Source organism: Syngnathoides biaculeatus, chromosome 4 (assembly GCF_019802595.1).
Source record: "Syngnathoides biaculeatus isolate LvHL_M chromosome 4, ASM1980259v1, whole genome shotgun sequence".
Taxonomy (NCBI): domain Eukaryota; kingdom Metazoa; phylum Chordata; class Actinopteri; order Syngnathiformes; family Syngnathidae; genus Syngnathoides; species Syngnathoides biaculeatus.
In genome coordinates this window covers 24,405,463-24,426,918 of record NC_084643.1, presented here as the reverse complement: position 1 = coordinate 24,426,918, position 21,456 = coordinate 24,405,463, and the positions used below count along the sequence as shown (strand labels likewise).

Genomic DNA, 21,456 nt, shown 5'->3' with positions numbered 1-21,456 from the left:
CTCATCTTCTGCGTTTTTGTATAAAGTTGTCTACCCCTTAATTTTAATTTTGATCGCTCTTTTATGAAAACTGTAAAAAGTACAGCTACAACACCACAATGTGATCCAGCCTTTGACCACATCTCTCTGAAGCAACATCCGTTGTCACTTTAAAGGCTATGAAAACCAATATGGCAGGAGTACAATGTATAAGCAAGGCATTTAGATCAGACTTTGTAATTGGCTAGGATTAGACACTTAATTCCCCATTAATCAATTTTTTCGTTATCTCTTTCGAGGCATTTTGGGTATTCTTCGTTAGCGTTGCAGCACAGGTTTGGCATTTTAGGACCCTTTTCTGTTCCTACATGTTTATCGCATTATCACAGTAATATAACAATTGTAGGCTATGGTAGTGGTGCTGCAGACAGGTGGGGGAACCAGGGAACCTGGAGAACCGAGACAGGGTTGCTGGGTAGATCCACAAAAAGTATTTATTCCCAAAAAAAAAAAAACATTGTTTGTTGTAAAAGCAAACACCAGATTAACAGAGTTCCCCCCTCCCAAAAAACAAAAAAAACAAAAAACAGGTTCAAAGTAAAAAATAAACACTGGAAACACTCACCACTACCAACTGCAGAGAAACTTGACGTGACACAAGACCAAAGTACTGTAACAACAATGAACCGAAAGAAAGCAGGGAACTAGAGTTACACCACAATGTATTCCTACCCCTTCACTTTTTTCACATTTTGCAAGATAGAGACATATTCTAAAGCTAATTTGAGTATAGCTTTCTTTTTAAAAAACTACATTAAAAAAAAGTATATAGACACAAATTTCTGAAAATATGTTTTCACTTTGTCATTATGATATCTGACGAAGTGAAAACATTTTCAGACATTTGTGTCCATCAATCCATCTATCTTCTACCACTTTTACAGGTCAAGTCGCGGGGGCAGTAGCTCCAGCAGGGATGCCCAGACTTTCCTTTACCCAGACACTTAATCCAGCTCTTCCCAATCCATTCTCAGGCCAACTGAGAGACGTAGACTCTCCAGCACGTCCTGGGTTATCCCTGGAATATCCTTCTGGTGGTACATGCCCGGAACACTTCACCAGAGAGGTGTTCAGGTGGCAACCGAATCAGATGCCCCAGCCACATCATCTGATTCCTCTCAATGCAGAGGAGCACCTGAGCACCTCCCAGATGATCGAGCTGCTCACCCTATCTCTATGGGAGAACCCGGACACCCTGTGGAGGAAACTCATTTCAGATGCTTGTATCCGGGATCTTGTTCTTTCCATCACTACCCATCGTGACCATATGTGAGGATAGGAGTGTAGGTCAAATGGTAAATTGAGAGCTTCACCTTTCGACTTAGCTTGCACTTTACCACATTGGATTGATAGAACCACATCATCTGCAAAAGCAGAGATGCAATACAGAAGCCACGAAACTAGACCCCCTCTATGCCTCGGCTGTGCCTAGAGATTCTGTCCATAAAAGTTATGAACACAATCGTTGACAAAGGGCATCCTTGACAGAGTCCAACTCTTTTCGGAAATGAATCCGACTTAGTACCAACGATGCGGACCAAACTGTGACACTGCTTGTACAGGGACCAAACAGCCGATATCAGGGAGTTCGGGACACCATACTCCACAGGACTCCCCGAGGGACACGGTTGAATGCCTTCTCCAAGTCCGTAAAAATACATGTAGACTGTTTAGGTGAATTCCCATGCACCCTCAAGGACTCTGCCGAGGGTGAAGAGCAGGTCCACTCTTCCACAGCTAGGACAAAAACTATATTGATCCTCCTGGATCCGACATTTGAGTTCCTGACAGACCCTCCTCTCCAGCACCCATTAATAGACCTTTACCAGGGAGGCTGAGGAGTGTGATCCCACTGTAGTTTGAACGCACACTCCAGTCCATGTTCTTAAAAAGGGCAACCACTACCCCAGTCTGCAAATACAAAGCCACTGTCTCCATTGTCCCTGTGATGTTGCAGAGGCATGTCAACTAGGACAGGCCCACGATATCCAGAGCCTGTAGGAATTCTGGACGAATCTCCTCCACCCCAGGGTCTTGCCACCAAGGATTTTTTTAACCATCTCGTTGACCCCAACCCTAGAGATAGGAGCGCCCACCTCAGAGAACCCAGATTGTGTTTCCACAGGAGAAGGCATGTCATTGAACTTGAGAAAATCTTTGAAGTATTCTCCCCACCGACTCACGACGTCCCGAGTGGAGGTCAGCAGCGCACCATCCTCACTGTACACAGTGTTAAAGGTGCACTGCACTGGGTACTCTGAACAGTTATTTGGTGCATAGGCACAAACAACAGGCAAGACCCATCCGCCCACCCGAAGGTGGTGGGAGGATACAGTCTCATCCAATGGGGTGAACTCCACCGTTCAGCCGCCGAGGCGTAGGGCAATAATTATACCCAAACCTGCTCGGCGCCTCTCACTGTGGACAACTCCAGAGTGGAACAGAGTCCAACCCCTCTCAAGAGGACTAGTACCAGAGCCCAAGTGATGTATGGAGTCGAGTCCGATTATATCTAGTCGGAACTTCTTGACTGCACACGCCAGCTTGGGTTCCTTCCCTACCAAAGAGGTGGCATTCCATGTCCGTAAAGGTAGTTTCTGGAGCCAAGATTTGGGACCCCAGGGTCCCCGCCTTTGGCCATCTGCATCTGAGCCCTAGGCATTTGTGTAAATTTATAAAAAATGTAAGCATTCAAACATAGATGTAATAGGTGGATATGTATTCCCACCCTATGACACTCAAACTTAAGCTCAGTAGAATTAGATTTCCACTGATTATCCTTGAGACGCTTTCACAACTTGAATGTAGTCTATCTGTGGTAAATTCAGTTGAATGGACATCATTTGGAATGGCATGCAGGTTTCTATATAAGGTCTCATAGTAGCAGTGGATGTCAGAACAGAAAACAAGTAACGAAGTCCAAGGCACAAATCTGGGGACATACGCAGAATTTCGGCAGCATTGAAGATCCCGACAAATACAGTGGCCGTGATTATTCGGAAGCTTGCTCCAGAGGGTTCTGGAACTCAAACTAAGGTGACGATTGTCCTTCTAACACAACAACGACCATAAAAACACACAGTCAAGGTAAAAAAGTAGTGGCTTCAGGAGCAGCCCACAAATGTCGTTCAGTGGCCCAGCCAAAACCCAGATTTGAATCCAATTGAACATCTCCGGAAAAGACCTATAAACGACTATCCAACAACACTACCATCCAACTTTAATGACCTTAACAGGATCTGAAGAATGGGACAAAATGCCCCAAAATAGACAAAACCTAGAAGACTTGAGACTGTTATTCTTGACTAAATAAAATATCAACCCATGGGTGAGAATACCTTTATGCCCATTATGTTTAAATAATTATCTATTCATCCAATTTCAACACTGCTTATCCTGGATAGAGTAACAGGGTGCTGGAGAATACCCCAGCTGACATAGGGCAAAAGGTAGACTACACTTTGAACTGGTTGCCAGTCAGCTGCTGAGTGCATATAAACACCATCACTGAGTGGGAACTGAGTCCACACTGCTTGGACTAAAGTCAGGCGGGTGTACCACTAACCTGATGGCATCCAGGCGGTGATGCTGACGGTTATGGTGACACCCCATGTCATATTTTCAATGAACTTGCACAAGCTGTCTGAAAATCTGGTTCACCTTGTCATTTTGGGGATATTTTATTTTGATTTTTTAAAAGAAAGCTATACTCAAATCAGCTTTAGAATAAGACTGTAATATTGCAAAATGTGCAAAAAGTGAAGGGGTGTGAATACACTTGGTGGGTACAAATTGACGAGACATCGAGGCACACTTGGAAAATGCACAAGTAGCTGGAGCAAGTTAATTGGTTGACACAAGAAACAGGTGGAGACATAAACTGAGTGAGCCGACAAACATGGACACAGAAAAATACAATATAACATGAAACAAAACTAAATCGAACAGAACGACAGATCTTGACAAGCGATTCTCAGTTATGAAGATTGTTTGTGATGTTCTCCAATTTAATTATGTTTCGTGAAAAATATTTATTAATTAAAAGTACATCTTCATCTATCTACAGCAGTAATATGTCATGGAAGGCAGAACATTTTTATGCTCTTCAGACAGAAGGAAGTTACAATACACCTCTATATCCACCTGTTGCCATTCACAATACAAATTTGGGAGTATATTAACATTGTGTTCAAACAAAGAGGCCCAGACTTCACATTGAGAAAGTCCATTTGCGACTAAATTGAAATAAGATCATCATTATTTTAGTGTTGTTGTTTGGTGGCATGCTGTGTGACTGGGCTCAATAAAGGCTGAGAAAAACTGTATTACACTATTAAGGATGATGTGAAAGAACATAACTAGCCCACAAAGAGCCATATAATTTCCAACACCTCTAGAATGAACTACAACGAAGACACTCACCGGTGACCTCTGAGTTATCAAATCATTTACTGGAAGAATGGACAAAATAAAAATATGCTCCAAATTATTATCGAACATTTTCCAAGAAGACTGAGATTGTTATAGCTGTAAAGGGGAGAAGTCCTTGGACAATCTGGAAATTACAAGTTATTTAATATAGAGACTTTTTTCAACTGGAGTGTCTAAAATATCCTTCAGACAAAGTTTGGGTTTGTTGTGCATGTGCGAAAGGGCCCCAAGTGTGTGATGTTTAATTCCCTTTAATTTTCCAGCAATTGGTGAATTATGCTTCCGTTTTGTTCAAGTGATGTTTTGTCAAAACCTACACTGAGTTCCATCCTTACTACCAGGGTTTGTCTTAATTAGCAAATGGGCCTCAAACTTCAAAACACAAACATATAATTGGCACCCAGCAGAGTACCCTCATTAATGTCTCTGCTGTTCTGGGCTTTGTGAATCCATGATATCCCCTCACAGGCCTTTACTTTGTGAGAAGAATTTGGGCTTTTCCCTTTTGGCATTGGTGTTGGAAAAGCGCAAATGAAAGAGATTTAACTAGCACAAATGGTAGTCTGTGCTATGAACCACTCAGGTCATTCAGCCAGACATTTTAATTGTTTCAGTCTATGTCATGTAGGCACTTTTTATGCGTAAGGTTTAGGGCTAAAACCTCACATAGAAAGTCAAAACTCCAAAGGTCAAACTTAAGCTATATTTGACTAAACTCTTCAGACATTCTGTAGGTGCCACATGCCCTTTCTTCCAGGTGTGTATGTCTTTATTGACCTGGTACCCCTCCTGTCCCTTCTCTCCTCTCCCTCCTTAACCTGGAAGATAGGGAAAAGTGCAACTAATACTAGACATGGAGGACTATGAAGTTCGCTCAGCTGCCAGCATCCTGGCATCAGTGAAAGAACAGGAGGCCCGTTTTGAGCAGTTGACTCGAGCCCTCGAGGAGGAGCGTCGCACCCTGCCGCTTGGGCCGGCTAATGTGCCTCCCAACCTTCCTACCAGCCAACCGTTAGCATGGCAGCAAGTGGTGACGCAGGTAAATGTGTGAGCATGCTGGCCCACCCATCTTGTGTGTTTCAGCCACAAATTCACATCCCAGCTAACTCGTCTCGAGACATTTTGTTTTCCTGTGAACAGGAGTCGTTCCATCTGAGCAAGCTCATACCATCATCATGTTAGGTCCTTCTCATTGGTGAGAATCAATCACAATTGTGTTCTCGCTCTGACAATTTGAGACACCTATTCACATTGCTTGAACCCTCCTCTGGATGTTCTGTGAATTAAATTTTTGAGGCAAACTGATTCAGCCTCTCCTTCGTGCTTCCCTTGCCTCTTTCATCTAAGCTGCTGCTTGCGATCCAATTCCATCTCCTTTCACCTTCTGGTCTTTGATATTGTCCGGTGGTGGTCATGATTGAATGTGGCCTTTCATGCAGGTATAGAAATCCTTTCCAGGGCTTCTCTCACTGCTGAGTATATCCGCAAGACGAGAAAATGTACAAATGAGACAGCTGTAATTTTCTAAAAATGTCAACAGAAACATCAGCAGAATGATTTTGAGACTTCAAGCTTCTCTTGAGGAAACTAAATTCTGCCTTTGTTAGTGACTTCCAGGGTGGACAAACTTTAGATATATTTGATCAGACTTTCCTCTTTGAACAGAGTCCTGATGCATGTATTTCTTTTGTACAAATTTAGTTTGGACTTTCCAATTTTCACTCATTATGAATTTTTGAAAATCCAAACTTCACATTTTAATAGCTGCGTAGGAATCAGAGCAATAGCTAGTCGAAATTGAAAGCAATTTTTATTCATGCAGCACCTGGAATGCTAAAATACAGCACGTTTATTCATGGTAAAAGTGGAAAGGGCATTTATTATTGATAAGGTAAAATACACAAAAATGATTATACTTATAGTAACTCATGTGTGCTTGAGGTGATATTTTGTTCATTGTCTGTGTCAATGTTTACACTATAGAGGTATCACAGAGGGAGGAAGGAAAAGGTGAAAGCATTAATTCTTCTCCTGGAATCCTTTCTCTGCTCACCTACCAATTCTGTACTGTATGTGTATATGTAAAGTACTTTTTGTTCAAAAGAGGAACTATAAGTACTCTAAATGTTTATGAAAATCATGTTTGGGAATCACCATCCTGCTCACATATTCATGCACATTCACACATTGTGGAACGCCATCCTCGCACTGCACATACGTAGAAGTTAAATTGGGTGTAACGGTGGTCCAATCACATAAATTTCAATCATTTAACTTCACACTGGCCACTAACTCATTCTACCCTCACTCTCATTCATTTTACCTTGGAGGCTAAACTTACTTTTGTATGGGGTGTATAAGCTGCATACAGGTCCCAAAGCCTTCAACACATGGGTTGTCTAGTGTTTCGTAAAGGTTCCATGAAGCATAGTGCAGGTCAAATAAAACCCCCAAACATAAAATGCTATCATGCACATGGTTTTTAAAACTTTTCATGCAATGTAGTGTTTTTAATACGGTATTATGCCCCTGGCAAAGTAACTAGTTGAACCTTAAACCTTGGTGTTTATCGTTTCAGCACAGTTCTCCACCGCTGCAAAATATATTTCTCTCCAAAAGTTGTGGAACCATGAGGAAAATTAATGAGTTTTGCTGTGGACTGAAAATGTTGGGCAAATCAGGAAATCAATATGAGACAAGGGATCAACAGTTTTCAATTTTATTACCATGTACTCTTCATTTGGAGACAAAACACCACTTAGAAGATAGGACTTTTTTCTTTCAAGGAATCCATTCCTGCCGGCATGGTAATGCAACTCGCAGTTCTGAGGTCCACGGTTCGATCCCAGACCCAGGGTGGAGTGTGGAGTTTGCATGCGCTCCCCGGGCCTGCGTGGGTTTTCTCCAGGTGCTCCGGCTGCCTCCCACATCCCACATCTGAAAAAAAAAAATGCTTTAGTTGGAGACCTCAATTGTGCCGAGGAGGGATTATGAATGTGAATGGTTGTTTGTCTCTATGTGCCAGTTCAGGGTGCACCCTGCCTCCTGCCTTATGGCCCCGTCACACCATGACGTTCTGGTCAGCGTTCTATAGCGTTTGAGGAAACGTTGGTAGTCGCCCATGGTCGCCGGGATAGCTCCAGAAGAGCGTTGTTTGAACGCTAGTGAATGTCAATGATCGCTGGGAAAAAAGTTTTGAACATGCACAAAATTTCTCACCGAGACCAGCGTTCATCAACGTTTAATTTTAAACGCTGCAGAACGTTCAAGAATGTCCGTGGAATGTTTTACTAAGGTTCGCCGAGCGTTGCACGCGTTTGGCTATCGTTAGTCAATCGTAACTCTAGCTTTACTTGGTTGTTACTTAATCGTTCGCTTTGCAGTGAACGACTCACTGGCGACCTGTCAACGACCACTGAGCAATCCCGTAGCGCACACAGCGTGTAACTAAAGTCAAACGAACGTCGTTTGGAGTACATTGAGCGTTTCCTGAACGTCCATGCATATGGGTATATAACCCGATGCTTTGTAAGCAAGGTCCATTTAATATTAAGCTACAGTAGAGAGCACCTACTGAGGAAGAGCCAGAAATCAGCAGTTTGTTTTTGCGGGAAAAACTCCAGACTATCCTCAACAGCCCGGTCCAGGATCCTGCAATCCTTTCTCTGCTTCTTTTGTCTCTTTGTCGGACCGTCCTCACTGGGGTTTGCAAGGTGTTTAGGGTCCCCAGGGGGTGTCACATGGTGCGTGACTTCGGGGATGTGCTCTTCCTCCTGCTGTTGTTTTTCCTCCAAACACATTGCTCGTGATGAAAGAGGCTTAGCTTTCTTACTAGCAGCGCTAGTTGCTGAAGTCCACGCCCTAACTTTTTTTCTTCTCGGCGGCATGATGCTCACTGTTCTAATTCACGACAACAACTGAAGTGACGATGAACTTTTCCAACGTTTTAGTGCCGGTTCCACTGTAAAAATTACACACCAGCAAAACGCTTTTCTGTCATTATTCACCCATTGGTCACAGGCTCAACACGCTTGTCTTACGTTGACAAATCGCTCGTCGCGCCCCAATGACACGTTTGCACATGCTAATGGTTTTTAGGGGTATCTTATTTGGTCGCTGTTACACGCTTTTCGTGCGTTAGACACGCTTTTCGTGCATTACACACACGTTAAGTTATGCGTTAGACACACGTTAATCACACGCCAGATGTGTCATCTGCGTTTGAGAACGCTGAGAAATAGTTCGATTGAAATGTTCAGAGGACGTTGACCGGAACGTCATGGTGTGACGGAGCCTTTACGATGGATCCCGCACTTCTGCGATCCTTCTGAGTATAAGCAGCTCAGAAGATGGATAGATGGAATCAACTCCTGTGAAGACGCAAAGCAAAACAACTTCATATAGTGCATTTCACACACAAGCTCACTCGATGTGTTTTGCATGATTAAAAACATTTAAAAACAAAGAAAATAACAATAAAAGTAAAACTGCCTGCAGTCCAAGAAAAATCATTCAAAAGTGGATATGGTCTAAAAAGACAAGAGAAAAAAAGGACAGATTTTTAACCTTGGCTTAAAAACATTCACACTTTAGACTGACATCACTTCTGCTGGCAATTTATGCCACTTATGTGGAGAATAATAGGTAAATGTTGATTCACCATGTTTCCTTTGAGCAGTTCTCCATCATTTGACCTGAACCTATAGATCTCAGGGCTCTACTGGGTTTATAGTTCAGGAGTATTTTTTTTTCATATATTCTGAACCTAAACTTGGCCGCTGTGGCTCAATAGGTCGAGCAGGTTGTCCAGTGACGGAAGGCTACCGTAATTTCTCAAAAATAATCTAAAAATGTTTCCAAAAATATTTTCAAAAAGTCAATAGAGCGCATTATATTTAAATATGGATGAAAAATAAAAAATATAATCACATTGTATAGTCATATACAGGTACATGGAGTGGTAAAACAAAAGGTATACATATACATATACATTTCGATATGATATTGAATGTATAAGACATTCATTTACACATTTCACATTACGTTACACATTTTTATTTATTACGGTAATGTGCACCCCCAACCTGAACTCTCTGAGCTCCTTTGGGAGTGTTGCATTTTACAATCGATAGCGTAGCATATTTGTTGCCACTGCACCACATACACCAGAAACGACTGTCCGTGAGTTCGTTTATTTAAACTGAGACAAAAAATTCTGACTACAACGGCTAGTTGTGCAGCAGCTTTTAAAATAAATGGGTCATCAGTCCTGCCCATGACGCAACCAACCACGAAGCAGCGGGGCACTTCAAAACAACGAAGGCTCAATAGCTTCAGGTCGGTACCAAAACAACGTGAACTCAAACTACGTAGTACGAGTGTAATGGGTTCATGCTAAAAAACCCAGGAGGGCAAACAATTGAAATGCTCGTTTTTTTTTTTTTTTAAATCTGCCCATTTCGCTCATTTCTACGTAATTTGAGCTCACGTTGTTTTGATAGCCACGAGACACCATAGTGAAAGCTGCTACAGATTGGAGCCGAATGGAGAGTCAGAGGCTGCACTGCGGAATCCAAACTCTTGGGATTCAAAAAATGTTTCCTCATAAACATCATGGATGGCACAGAGGATGACATGCTGTGGAAGCAAGATGGGATGTTCATGATGCAATGCATGAGGCACCGGAACTGGACCAAGTCATCAATGACTTCGACAGTGACGCAACAAAGGTAGCTACGATGATTAATTTTCAGATTGGAGATGAGTCAGATGCTTCTTTTGAAGTCTTGGCCAATGTGTGTGTAATGTAGTGGATAAACTGAACTACGCACAAACATTTAACGTAATTTTTTTCAAGTTAAACAATGTTAAATAATTTATTAATTTCAGACTGTAATGTTTTATCAACAGTATGAATAAGATGTTATGCCATCATTGAGCATTTACTTTAATTGGTTGAGGGATTCTGTTTGGACAATTACAGGAACTAGGACAAGCGTGTCCTGTCCCGAGGTATATATTACTGCTACATGACCATATGCATGAAGAGTATTATTTATGATTGCTGTACAGACAATTTTTTGAAAAACAATACAAGTACAAACAATAAAGTACAAACCTAGCATAATGAAAGTACAGATAATGCCAAATATTTTGAGCATATGGGTAACAACAAATTGGTGGTATCAGTGGCTTAATAGGCTTCTCCATCAATGAAAAACAGTGTGTGGACATGATGGAGCTCAGCCCACACTGCAGCTCGCATCTAGAGTCACTGGTTTTGGATTGTAAGTCATTGTACTCACATCTTTGATTCTTACTAGCGTGTACAATCTGCCTCAAGCAAACGCTCGCTGAGCAAGTAAACAAAATGGAGAAAAACACCCAGACTCAGCCCTCATTATTCTTGGGGACTTTTAACTCATCCACGAACTCCCTAAATATAAGCAGAACATCAACTGTCCTACCTGGGGAAAATCACATCTTAGACCAATGCTATTATACACTAGACCATCATCGCGGCTGCGCAAACAGACCAAGATGCCCACTAATCCTAACCCTCTCCACCTAGTTACTGCCCTGCGACTGTTCCTAATTGCAGTAATGTTGTACCTCATCTGGTACATGCTCGTGGCTGAGCTCAACTGAATTGAAAGAAAAATGAATCAGTTCATGACATGATTCCAATAAGTACACCCACTCAAAAGTTTGACTGAACAAGTCATTCATGAATGACAACACTCCTCAAAACCCCATCAACCTCACCCCCAACCCCCAAAAATAAAATACATGCAAAATGCTTGGTACGCAAATGCGCATTGACACATTTGAGTCTGGTGCATGTTCATTATTTTCAGTTTGCATCCTCTCCTCCCAATCACTGATGTGCATAACGTCCATCCATACATACATTTTCTGAGCCACTTATCCTCCCAAGACACACGGGAGTGCTGGAGCCTATCCCAGCCATCACCGGGCACGAGGCGGGGCACACCCTGAAGCTGTACATAACATATTGTGTGTTAATAAAAACAGCAATAATGGTGCTGCTCAACAGCAGTGGCCCATTTTTCAGGAATTTTTGTGATTAATTCTTGTCGTCATTCATTTCAATTGTACACTTTATAAATTAATGCAAAGAGCATGTTTATGCCGTAGCGCTCAGTCCGAAATACCTTTTTTGTCAGACACTTCATTCTCTTCTTTCACATAATCACCAACAGAGATTCAGTGACACAGATCGAAAACTGTTTTGAATCCTGATCCAGTGACACTCCCTTCATGTGACCACTCATTCTAAGACACCCATTCTTCATTTGGTATTGCACTCACTCGCCTTTGCAAATTGATTTTTGCCCGAAGGTACGTCCTCATCAAGGCTTTGAAAGATCAAGTAATGTATTATGGGAAATTCTATGTGTGGAGATAGACAGACAATACGCAGACAGCCCCCCTTCCTCTGAGGCTGAGGGAGAAAGGTGACCTCATTTCACCATACAACTCATCTCCCATCTTGTGGCGTTCACAATGATAAAGAAAACTGGATAATTTCATGCATTATGGCATCATAAACTGTTGGTTTAGTTCTTAAAGTTTTATTATTCAGCCGGCTTCTGGCACTGCAGACCTCTATCATATTGTTGTGTGAATGTTGTGAGAAGTTTTCAAAGACTTTACAGCTTCAGAAGGGAGGGAGCAGTGCAGCTTTTGATCAGTCTTGCTGTCTGTGGTGAGGATGTACAGGCCCTAACCCTGTGATGGCACTTCAGCACTCCACCGGCAGTCGGCCCAGTCGCCCTCCACCCGCTTTCATCTCCACACAGCTCCCAGCCCTGTCTCGGCACAATGCATACAAAGGGGCCGAGGGTGATATAGTGACGGAAGATCTATCCTTTGACTGGCTGGGCCTGGGAGACCTTGTACCCTCATAAATCAGCTTCCTAACAATGAACCTTAGTTTCCCCCTGCTCTCCTTTTCTATTCCTCCTCTATCGCTACCTGGTGTTTTCCACTCACTCTGCCATCAGGAACCTTCTCGCCCTTCATAAACACCCTAATTACCTTAGTGTGAAAGTAGCTCCTTTGTTTATTTTTGCACCTCACAGTCTTCCCAAGGTCCTGCTTCACCACTTTTTATACTACTGTTATGTGGAGTAGCCAGTAGGGAATGCCAAGAATGTTGCTGCTTGTTTTTCATGTTTCAAGACAAAACACCTACTTATGTCTCCAAAATAGTTTAAAGTATAATAAATAATTTTCAGATGCAGATCCAAATGAAAGTGACAGAGGCAAACAAGGTTTGAGTTGTTGCTATTGTGGTGAGTTCCATTAAAGTAGGCTTTGCAGAAATTATTTAACAGATAAAAATGATTAGATGAAGTATGAATTTGTTCGATGAAAGAGTCAACACAAGGTGTGTGTTGCTTTAGTGACAAAATGGAGCAGTGGGAAGCTTTCCAGCACAATTTGGGTAGGTATCTTATTGAAGGGAACCTGGGCTATGGAGACTAAGGCCATCTGAGGAAACGGAATCCGGGACTTTTGGTTGTAAACGATTAATAAAGTCTTACACAGTGGACTCTAAGAACTTAAGTCAGTTGGACAGTATGACACCGAAAAAAGTGTAACTATTAAATTAAATTATAGTCCAAAACTTAAAGAATGTGGAGGAAAACAGGGGAATGCGATACATATCATACATATTTATCTTGTGCAGCTATCTATGCAACATGACAACAATAATGGACAGTTATTCCATCTTTTTTTTTGTGTAGACCTCCAAAAGGTGTTGGTTACTTTGCACAGCAGCATCATATTACGTCAAAACATAACATTTATGAGCCCATACATGTGCAGAATAGCGGCGTTAAAAAGCCATTAAGAATCTGCAAATGTAGGTTAAATGTCAGTTGCGATGCCCCAAGAATCACACTGCTAACTGTTTAGGGTCATGTAAATTGGAATACTTTTTATGTGGATGAGTTCAGAACACACGTTGAAGCTAAAGTGTTTTTAACCTGGGTTGGACATGTTTCGGTAGTTTAAACAGACATCTAAAAAGAATAGCAAGCAGTGGACATCCTTCTTAAATTGTGTGCCATTTATATTCCGCTATAAGGGGCTTCAAACCTTCAGCCTTTGAATCACTCCGTAAGTGGATTTAATGACTGCTGTAGTCCAAGTCCCTATCATTTGATCACAATCCAACAAAGCATTAAGTTCACGCAAAGCTCTAATAAGAGTATCTGGAAACTGCTGCAATTTTTTTTTACTTCAAATCTTCTTTAAGTAGGTGAATTGACAGTGTCAGTGGTTACAATCCAGCATAAAGATCTTTGATGAGATCAAAGTAGTCCAAAGATATATTTAATCGGAGTCTCTAAGGGAGCAGTGCCCGATCTTTTTTTGCACCACAGACTGTTTGCATGTAAAGATACATTTTGACAGACCATGGTAGCCACTGTGCAGGGAGACTGAGATGCCCATGAACCATGAACCCCTCTGCCTCGTTGGCACCCCTTCTGCGCTCACCCACTGTCACTGACGTGCAAGTATCCCAGTTTAATGGTGAAGTTCTTCTTGTGGTACATGCTTCTGGTCGTTAGAAACAGAACCTGAAACATGGGCGGCCAAACTTTTATTAGCTCAGGGGACACATTGACTTTTAAAATGAATGTGACAGGCGAGATAAGTCAAAAGCAGATGCTTACAGCTGAAAAATAAACAACAGCCAAAAAGGTATTGTAGTATTAGACCTCGGATTTATTTTTCATAGTAACCGTTTTGGTTTGTTGATCATTTTTTCCCCCCAGTGCATCAGAGTCTCGTGTTGGTTTTGTTGGGGCACTTCTCAGAACAGCAGCTGCCAAGTGTCAGAAATATCACTTATCCACAAAGAATAAATAAATACAACTTTTTCTTTTTTTTTGAAAAAGCACAAGCTTAACTGTACCCACTACGTAACACACACACACACACACACACACACACACACACACACACACACACACAAGTGACACTTACATCACCATGAACCAATATCATCCATCCATCCATTTTCTTGGCCGCTTATCCTCACAAGGGTCGTGGGAGTGCTGGAGCCTATCCCAGCTTGTCAACGGGCAAGAGGCAGGGCACACCCTGAACTGTTTGTCAGCCAATCCCAGGGCACACAGAGACAAACAACCATTTCCACGCACAATCACACCTAGGGGCAATTTAGAGTGTCAAATGAATGTTGCATGTTTTCGGGATCTGGAAGGAAACCGGAGTACCCAGAGAAAACCCACGCAGGCACTTGAACCCAGGTCCTCAGAACTGTGAGGCCAACGCTTTACAGCTGCGACACCATGTCGCCTGAACCAATATCAGATCGTGTTAAATCAGCAACTTAGTGCAGAATTGGCATGACAACACAGTAGAGTAAGTACCGAAACATAAACACGCACACTGGTCTCAGTATACTTTTCTTCTTCTTTTCCTTTCAGCTTTTCCCGTTAGGGGTCGCCACAGCGTGTCATCTTTTTCCATCTAATTATCTCGTGCATCTTCCTCTCTAACACCTACTGTCCTCATGTCCTCCCTCACAACATCCATCAACCTTTGTTAATCTTTCCTACAACAGTTGCCTGACTGGTCGGAAACACAGGGGAGACGTACACACGCACATGCACGCATACACGGTGAAGGAGAGGCTCGTTCGAGGCTTGTTAGAGGCTTTCAGCTTGCTTACCTGGCGCGTTGCAACATGACGATTTTAAACACGGTCCTTGAAGAAGCTCGCATAGCTGTCCTCTCTTACGTCTTAAGGTATTATGAACAGTCACCTTGGAAACGGTGGTCCCAGCTCTTTTCAGGTCATTGACCAAGTCCTGTCATGTGGTCCTGGGCTGATTCCTCAACTTTCTAAAGATCATTGAGAGCCCACGAGGTGATATCTTGCATGGGGCTTCACTCCAATTGAGAATGACCGTCATGTTTAGCTACTTCCATTTTCTAATGATTGCTCCAACAGTGAACATTTTTTCACCATGCTGCTTGGCCATTTCTCCGTAGCCCTTTCCAGCCGCGTGGAATTGTACAGTTTTGTCTCTGGTGTCTTTGGACAGCTTTTTGGTCTTGGCCATGTTACAAGTTTGAGTCTTACTGATTGTATGGGGTGGACAGGTGTCTTTATGTAGCTAACGATCTCACACAGGTGCGTCTGATTCAGAATAATGTATGGAGTGGAGGTAGAATTTTATAGGCAGACTAACAGGCCTTTGAGGGTCAGAATTGTAACCCATAGACAGGTGTTCAAATACTTATTTGCAGCTGTATCACAAATTGTTGAAAAAAAATCATACATTGTGATTTCTGGATTTTTCTTTTTAGATTATTTCTCTCTCAGTGGACATGCACCTAACGATGAAAATTTCAGACCCCTCCATGATTTCTGTGTGTCATGCTCCTGGATTCCAGCCAGGGCTGGGCGTGGCCAGCTGATCTGAAGGTGCACACCTGCGCCTCATGACCTTTGATTAAGACCCAGTACATATAGGACCCGGGGGACGACTATTACTCTGCTAGATCGTTGCCTCACATGCCTCGTTCCCGCACTACCGTACTCCGGACGTCTACCTCCCGTGTACCGACCAACGCCTGTCTCCCGACCTACCCCGTAAGCCTGCCGTTACTGATCTTGCTGCTTGTTTGGACTGACTCCCTGGTAACCGACATTGGAACGAATAAAGGCTTATTCCGCACTGTTTACCTCTCACCTGACTCGTGCATTTGGGTCCACCCCCGAGTCTCGTCCGTGACAATGTGGGAGAATTTGCAATATAGCAGGGTGTTCAAATGCTTATTTTCTTCATTGTACTTCATCTATTTCCTTCCAGAATTTCTCTTTTCTATGGGGCATAGCCACTAATAACATCATACATAACACCCTCAATTTAAAATTTCAAACTCATCACTCGATCTGATAATCTTTTCACCTCCAAGACATTCTTAGCCAGCTCTTCTTTTAGAATTACCCCCACTCCATTTCTCTTCCCATCTACTCCATGGTAAAATAATTTAAACCCTGCCCCTAAACTTCTAGCCTTACTACCTTTCTCTTGGATGCAAAATATATCAACCTTTCTCCTAATCATCATGTCAACCAACTCCTGAGTTGCTGTCATAGTCCCAACATTCAAAGTCCCTACACTCGATTGTAGGCTCTGTACATTCCTCTTCTTCTGCCGACATATCCCCTTTCCTACTTTTCTTTGTTTTCAACCCACGGTAGCTGAATTTCCACCGATGCCCTGCAAGTAAACAGTGGCGGCGGCGGGCATTGTTAACCCGGGCCATGACTGATCCGGTATAGTATTCTTTAGATGAATGCTCATATTTGTTTGGCACAGTTTTATGCTGGATGCCCTTCTTGACGCAACCCTCTGCATTTATCCAGCATTGATTGCACTTGTGCCCCCATAGGGCTGCATACCCAGTACACTTTTCTAAAGAATGTAAATGTACCTCCTCTACACATTGAGACAGAGTGACTTTTAGATATAGATAGATAGATAGATAGATAGATAGATAGATGTGGCTGATTGGGGCCACACAAACACAAATACACACACACACGCAAGAAAAAGTGATAAGATTACCCAAGTGTTTCACTTGCAAAACTCTGGTTGATTGAAGGCGGGGAGAAGCACTTACATGACATCAGCTGCATCAGCGTTAAACCATCTCACAGTAGTCCGGACTACAATGAAGTTGAAAGTTCTCTTCACAGTTCTGACAACCCGGGTTCCATCCTGGCCCCACCTGTATGGAGTTTGCATGTTCTCCTCGTGCCTGCGTGGGTTTTCTCCGGGCACTTCGGTTTTGTCCCACATCACAAAAGCATGCAATGTTAATTGGACACGCTGAATTGCCCCTAGGTGTGATTGTGAGTCCGGCTGTTTGTCTCTATGTGCCCTGCGATTGGCTGGCAACCAGTTCAGGGTGTACCCCACCTCCTGCACGTTGACAGCTGGGATAGGCTACAGCACTCCCCGCAACAGTCGTGAGGATATGTGGCAAAGAAAATTGATGTATTGATGGATGGACCAAAGATATTAGCTTGTGGTATTGATACTGTACTCTGTCGGTATCGGTAAATCCTCAAGATAGAATCATCTGAAAAAAAGAGCTAAACATCCATAACCAAAATCTCATTGCTGATTGCTGAAAGGTTTTGGAAAAGAGAGCGTGGTACAAGCGTTTAATGTACTGCAGCCATACTGTCTCTTTTCAAAGTACCATTACAACTGATCCAGGATACTTATTACAACGCTCTCAGTTAATCTTCCAGATCTTTGTCAACATATTTTGCATCTTCCAATTGAAGAGTGGGCACACTTAATTTGTTAGAACCACACAAGGAGCTTTGCACTTAACTTGACCATATATGTTCTGGCATTGCCCCTGGCTGAGACAGACTACAAAGACAGATATACTCAACATCACACAGCCAGCAATTCCTCATATTTTATGTCACACACAAATAAAATCTGAAGTCAGTTTGCTCATGCTGAAGCCAGCAGGCATCTATATGTCGGTGCCTTTCAGAGAAGGTGAAGTTAAAGAATTTGTACTCAGCATGTGAAATGTCTCGTTTTCTAGAATGTTGGTGCAGTGGTGTATGAATGTATGAAAAAGAGGGAACTTACACTGACTTGCCTCCATCTCTGGGCATTTTATTCAAACTTAAGCCTTCCTGGATGTGTCAAGCTGACACACTGACCACATGTTCTTTTTATGCTTTGAAAAGGTGAAAATGCTGGAATATCAATCTCTTATAAACCCATCATTTTTCAAGTTCAAGTTGCTTGATGTTCCGAGCATTTCTTGAAAAGAGCACATTATTTAATTTAGTTTTAAATACAAATAGTTGAAAATGACACACTAGATTTCTGCAATGCCAGTGAGGTTATTCCCCAAAGTGCTGAGGTACTGTTCTACAATCTTCTCAATGAGTATTAATGATAAAGTTAGGGCATTAAAATCACACAATTAACACTTTTTGGACTCCATTAGCTGTAATGTTGTTCTTACATCCAGTATTATTATACCAGATATTATATTATCTGTTATAAACCCTACATTCTGCAGTTGTCACCAACAAAAAGTAGTTGATATGCTAAATCCCTTGTAGTTTGGGGTCCAAATCAATGAGAAACATCCATCCATCCATTTTCTGAGCCTCTCATCCTCACGAGGGTCACAGGAGTGCTGGAGCAAATCCCAACTGTTATCAGGCAGGAGGCGGGGTATACCCTGAACTGGTTGCTAGCCAATTGCAGGGCACAGGGAGACACACAACAGTCGCATTCACAATCACACTTGGGGGCAGTTTAGAGTCTTCAATCAACGGATTTTTTTGGGGATGTGGGAGGAAACCGGACTGCCTGGAGAAAACTCACGCAGGCACAGGGAGAACATGCAAACTCCACACAGGGAGGGCTGGGATTGAACCCTGGTCCTCAGAACTGTGAGGCCAACGCTTTCCAGCTGTTCCACCTTGCCGCCCTTTTGGAAGAATGTGTGATTTAAAATATATACAAAAATGGTCAGAAATACCTGGAGTGTCATTTGAAAGAATTTCAACGTCCTTAGAGATGACCAGGTCTGAGATGTGACCGGGAAATTTAGGGTCTCCAATCAATGAATGTTTTTGGGATGTGGGAGGAAACCGGAGTGCCTGGAGAAAACTCATGCAGGCACGGGGAGAACATGCAAATGGCGAACAGGTGGGGCTGGGATTTGAACCCCCATCCTCAGAATTGTGAGGCCAATGCTCTAAAGCTGCGTGAAAAATCAGAGTCCCTTATAACTACAGATAACCTTTTAGGCCCTGAGGTCTTAAGTCTTCCACCTGCCAACACGTCAATGTTTGAATTCACAGAGATCAGAAGCTCAAATACATTTCAGATGACGTTTTTTGAGTTTCCAAAGCGCTTAGAATGTTTTGCCCAACAATGACTAAATCTAATAAACGATTCAATCGCTTGAATGTAATCATTCAAAGAGATTGAGTTGAAACAACTAGTCACTATGCATGGCTCTATTTTGGAGGCATTCTGGATTCGTAACTAGATCTAAAACCAGTGGTGTGTGGTGGGCTCTTTCATAAGAACAATTGAATCGGCAACACTTGGGAGATAAAACAGCACTGCCAGGCTGCTGGAATGCTAAACCTCAGGCATTTCCTCTCCGCTTTGGGAGTTCTCCTTTTGCTGTTTATTTTAAGTCCAGTCATCCCTTTCAGCTCCCCTCGACTGTCCAAACGTCTCTCAAAGTCTTCGTTTCAGCTTTCATCGACATTATTAGATTAACATTCCACCGTCGTCGTGGACTCGGTGCTTGATATCGGAGTGTGAATTCTTTCACGTACGTCCCAACACTCCCTTCTGTCCAGAGCGGCGAGGGGGACGGGACAAAGAGGCAGAGAAAAGCATGTGTATGTCGGATTGGAGGGTGTCAAAATTTGCAGAGTGCGGGCGTGCCTTTGCCTCAATGGGGGAAACTTTCGTTTTGTGTCTGAGACCCCCTGCCCCCCTTCTCTTTTTCTCTTCGTCTCTCTCTGTCTATGCCACAAAGGGGAGGGGTCCTTGGAGTGTTGGGGGGGGGGGGGTTGAGGCAGAGGCAGCTGGGGTGTACAGAAGGTGCTGGTCCCACCCTAGCAAGGTGCGACCCAAAAAGGAACCCCAATGTGTGTGTATGTGTGTTAAAGGGGCTTCCTCCTCGTTGTACTCTCGATAACTTATGGTGCGACGTGTATATTCCAATGCATATGATCTTAATGTCATCATAATTCTGTTCCAGACGCTACTGACTTGGATTAATTAAAGAGCAAGATTCCTCAAACAAATACACTATGTTTCTCTTTCTGTACTCCCTCCATTCTATAAATACATCGTCTCTGCAAAGCAGTCTTTCCCCTACTTGAAGTTGTCAAATACGGTAAACACAGCCTAACAGACACTGGATTTCACGTGCTCCAACTTTCAAAATAAAAGCTCTGTCGTATGGGTCACTTGCAAACGCATCACGCATTTCAGTCTGTCAACAAGGCTTCAATGAAGAAGCAGGCATGTGAAACAATAATAATGAAGTTCATGGATCTCTCTCTCTCTGCCCCCCCCCCCCCCCACCAGCTATGTATATTTTATTGTCACTTTCTTGGAATTCACACAGTACAATAACAGTTAAACGGATTCCAGTAGTAGTATTTCACCTTCACTGTCGGAGTATATGCTCTCAAGTGACAAAACATAGTTTTATTTACAAAATAAATGAGCACATGTTCGTCAATACATTTGTTTTCAATCTTTTAGAACGGTATTTTAACAAACCTATATGTAGGTATAATTTTCTATGTGTAGCACATTTCAATTGAATTATTATTTAAGCACATTTCTTGTCCTGTATCTGTTACCGTGACTTAAATAGCATTTGTGTTGCAAATGTCTGCCACACTTTTGAAGAGTGCCAAGAATTTTGAAGGTGATACTTGGTGTAAAGTATCATGTGTCGTGTATTACATTTTAGTACCGTGATCCATAAAATTTGACATCAAGATTTTACACAACCGGTCCTTTAATGTGGTGTTGTCGTACGGTGGTGTTGCTATGTAAACTGACAGGAGTGCCACCGTCAGTTTTACTCTGAAGAGCGCGTTCCATAGTTTCCGGCATAGTTCTTGCTAACTTGGTTGAACTTGACGGGGCTCGTTGAGGATGGCCGAACGCTTCTGAGCCGCTGCCTCTGCGTTCTCAGAGGGAAAACTCCACATAAATCAATCCAGGATAACGCAAGGACACGAGCGCAGAAGAGGACGCAAAGGCAGAAGTTTTGCAAGTGTTGGAAATAGCCACCAGACTTTGAAATCCCACAATATCCATTTTGGAGAGCGAAGGGAGGGAATTTGGACCATGCCTGCTGAAGTGAAACAGGTTCGTACTG

At 42.7% G+C, this 21,456-nt stretch overlaps 1 protein-coding gene across 7 annotated transcripts in view; it reads left to right on the top strand.

Moving 5' to 3' along the window:
- Positions 1–21,456, top strand: part of arvcfb (ARVCF delta catenin family member b) — a 240,004-nt gene that overhangs the window by 95,076 nt on the left and 123,472 nt on the right. For 3 of the 7 annotated variants that reach the window (XM_061816532.1, XM_061816533.1, XM_061816531.1), the window contains one exon: positions 5,296–5,509. The exons of 1 other annotated variant lie outside the window; for it this stretch is intronic. In XM_061816532.1, the coding sequence (XP_061672516.1) occupies positions 5,324–5,509 (186 nt within the window). In that variant the 5' untranslated portion in view covers positions 5,296–5,323. Of the gene's footprint in view, positions 1–5,295; positions 5,510–21,181; positions 21,447–21,456 lie in introns of those variants that run through there. 3 more of the 7 variants (XM_061816538.1, XM_061816535.1, XM_061816534.1) reach the window with 1 other exon arrangement.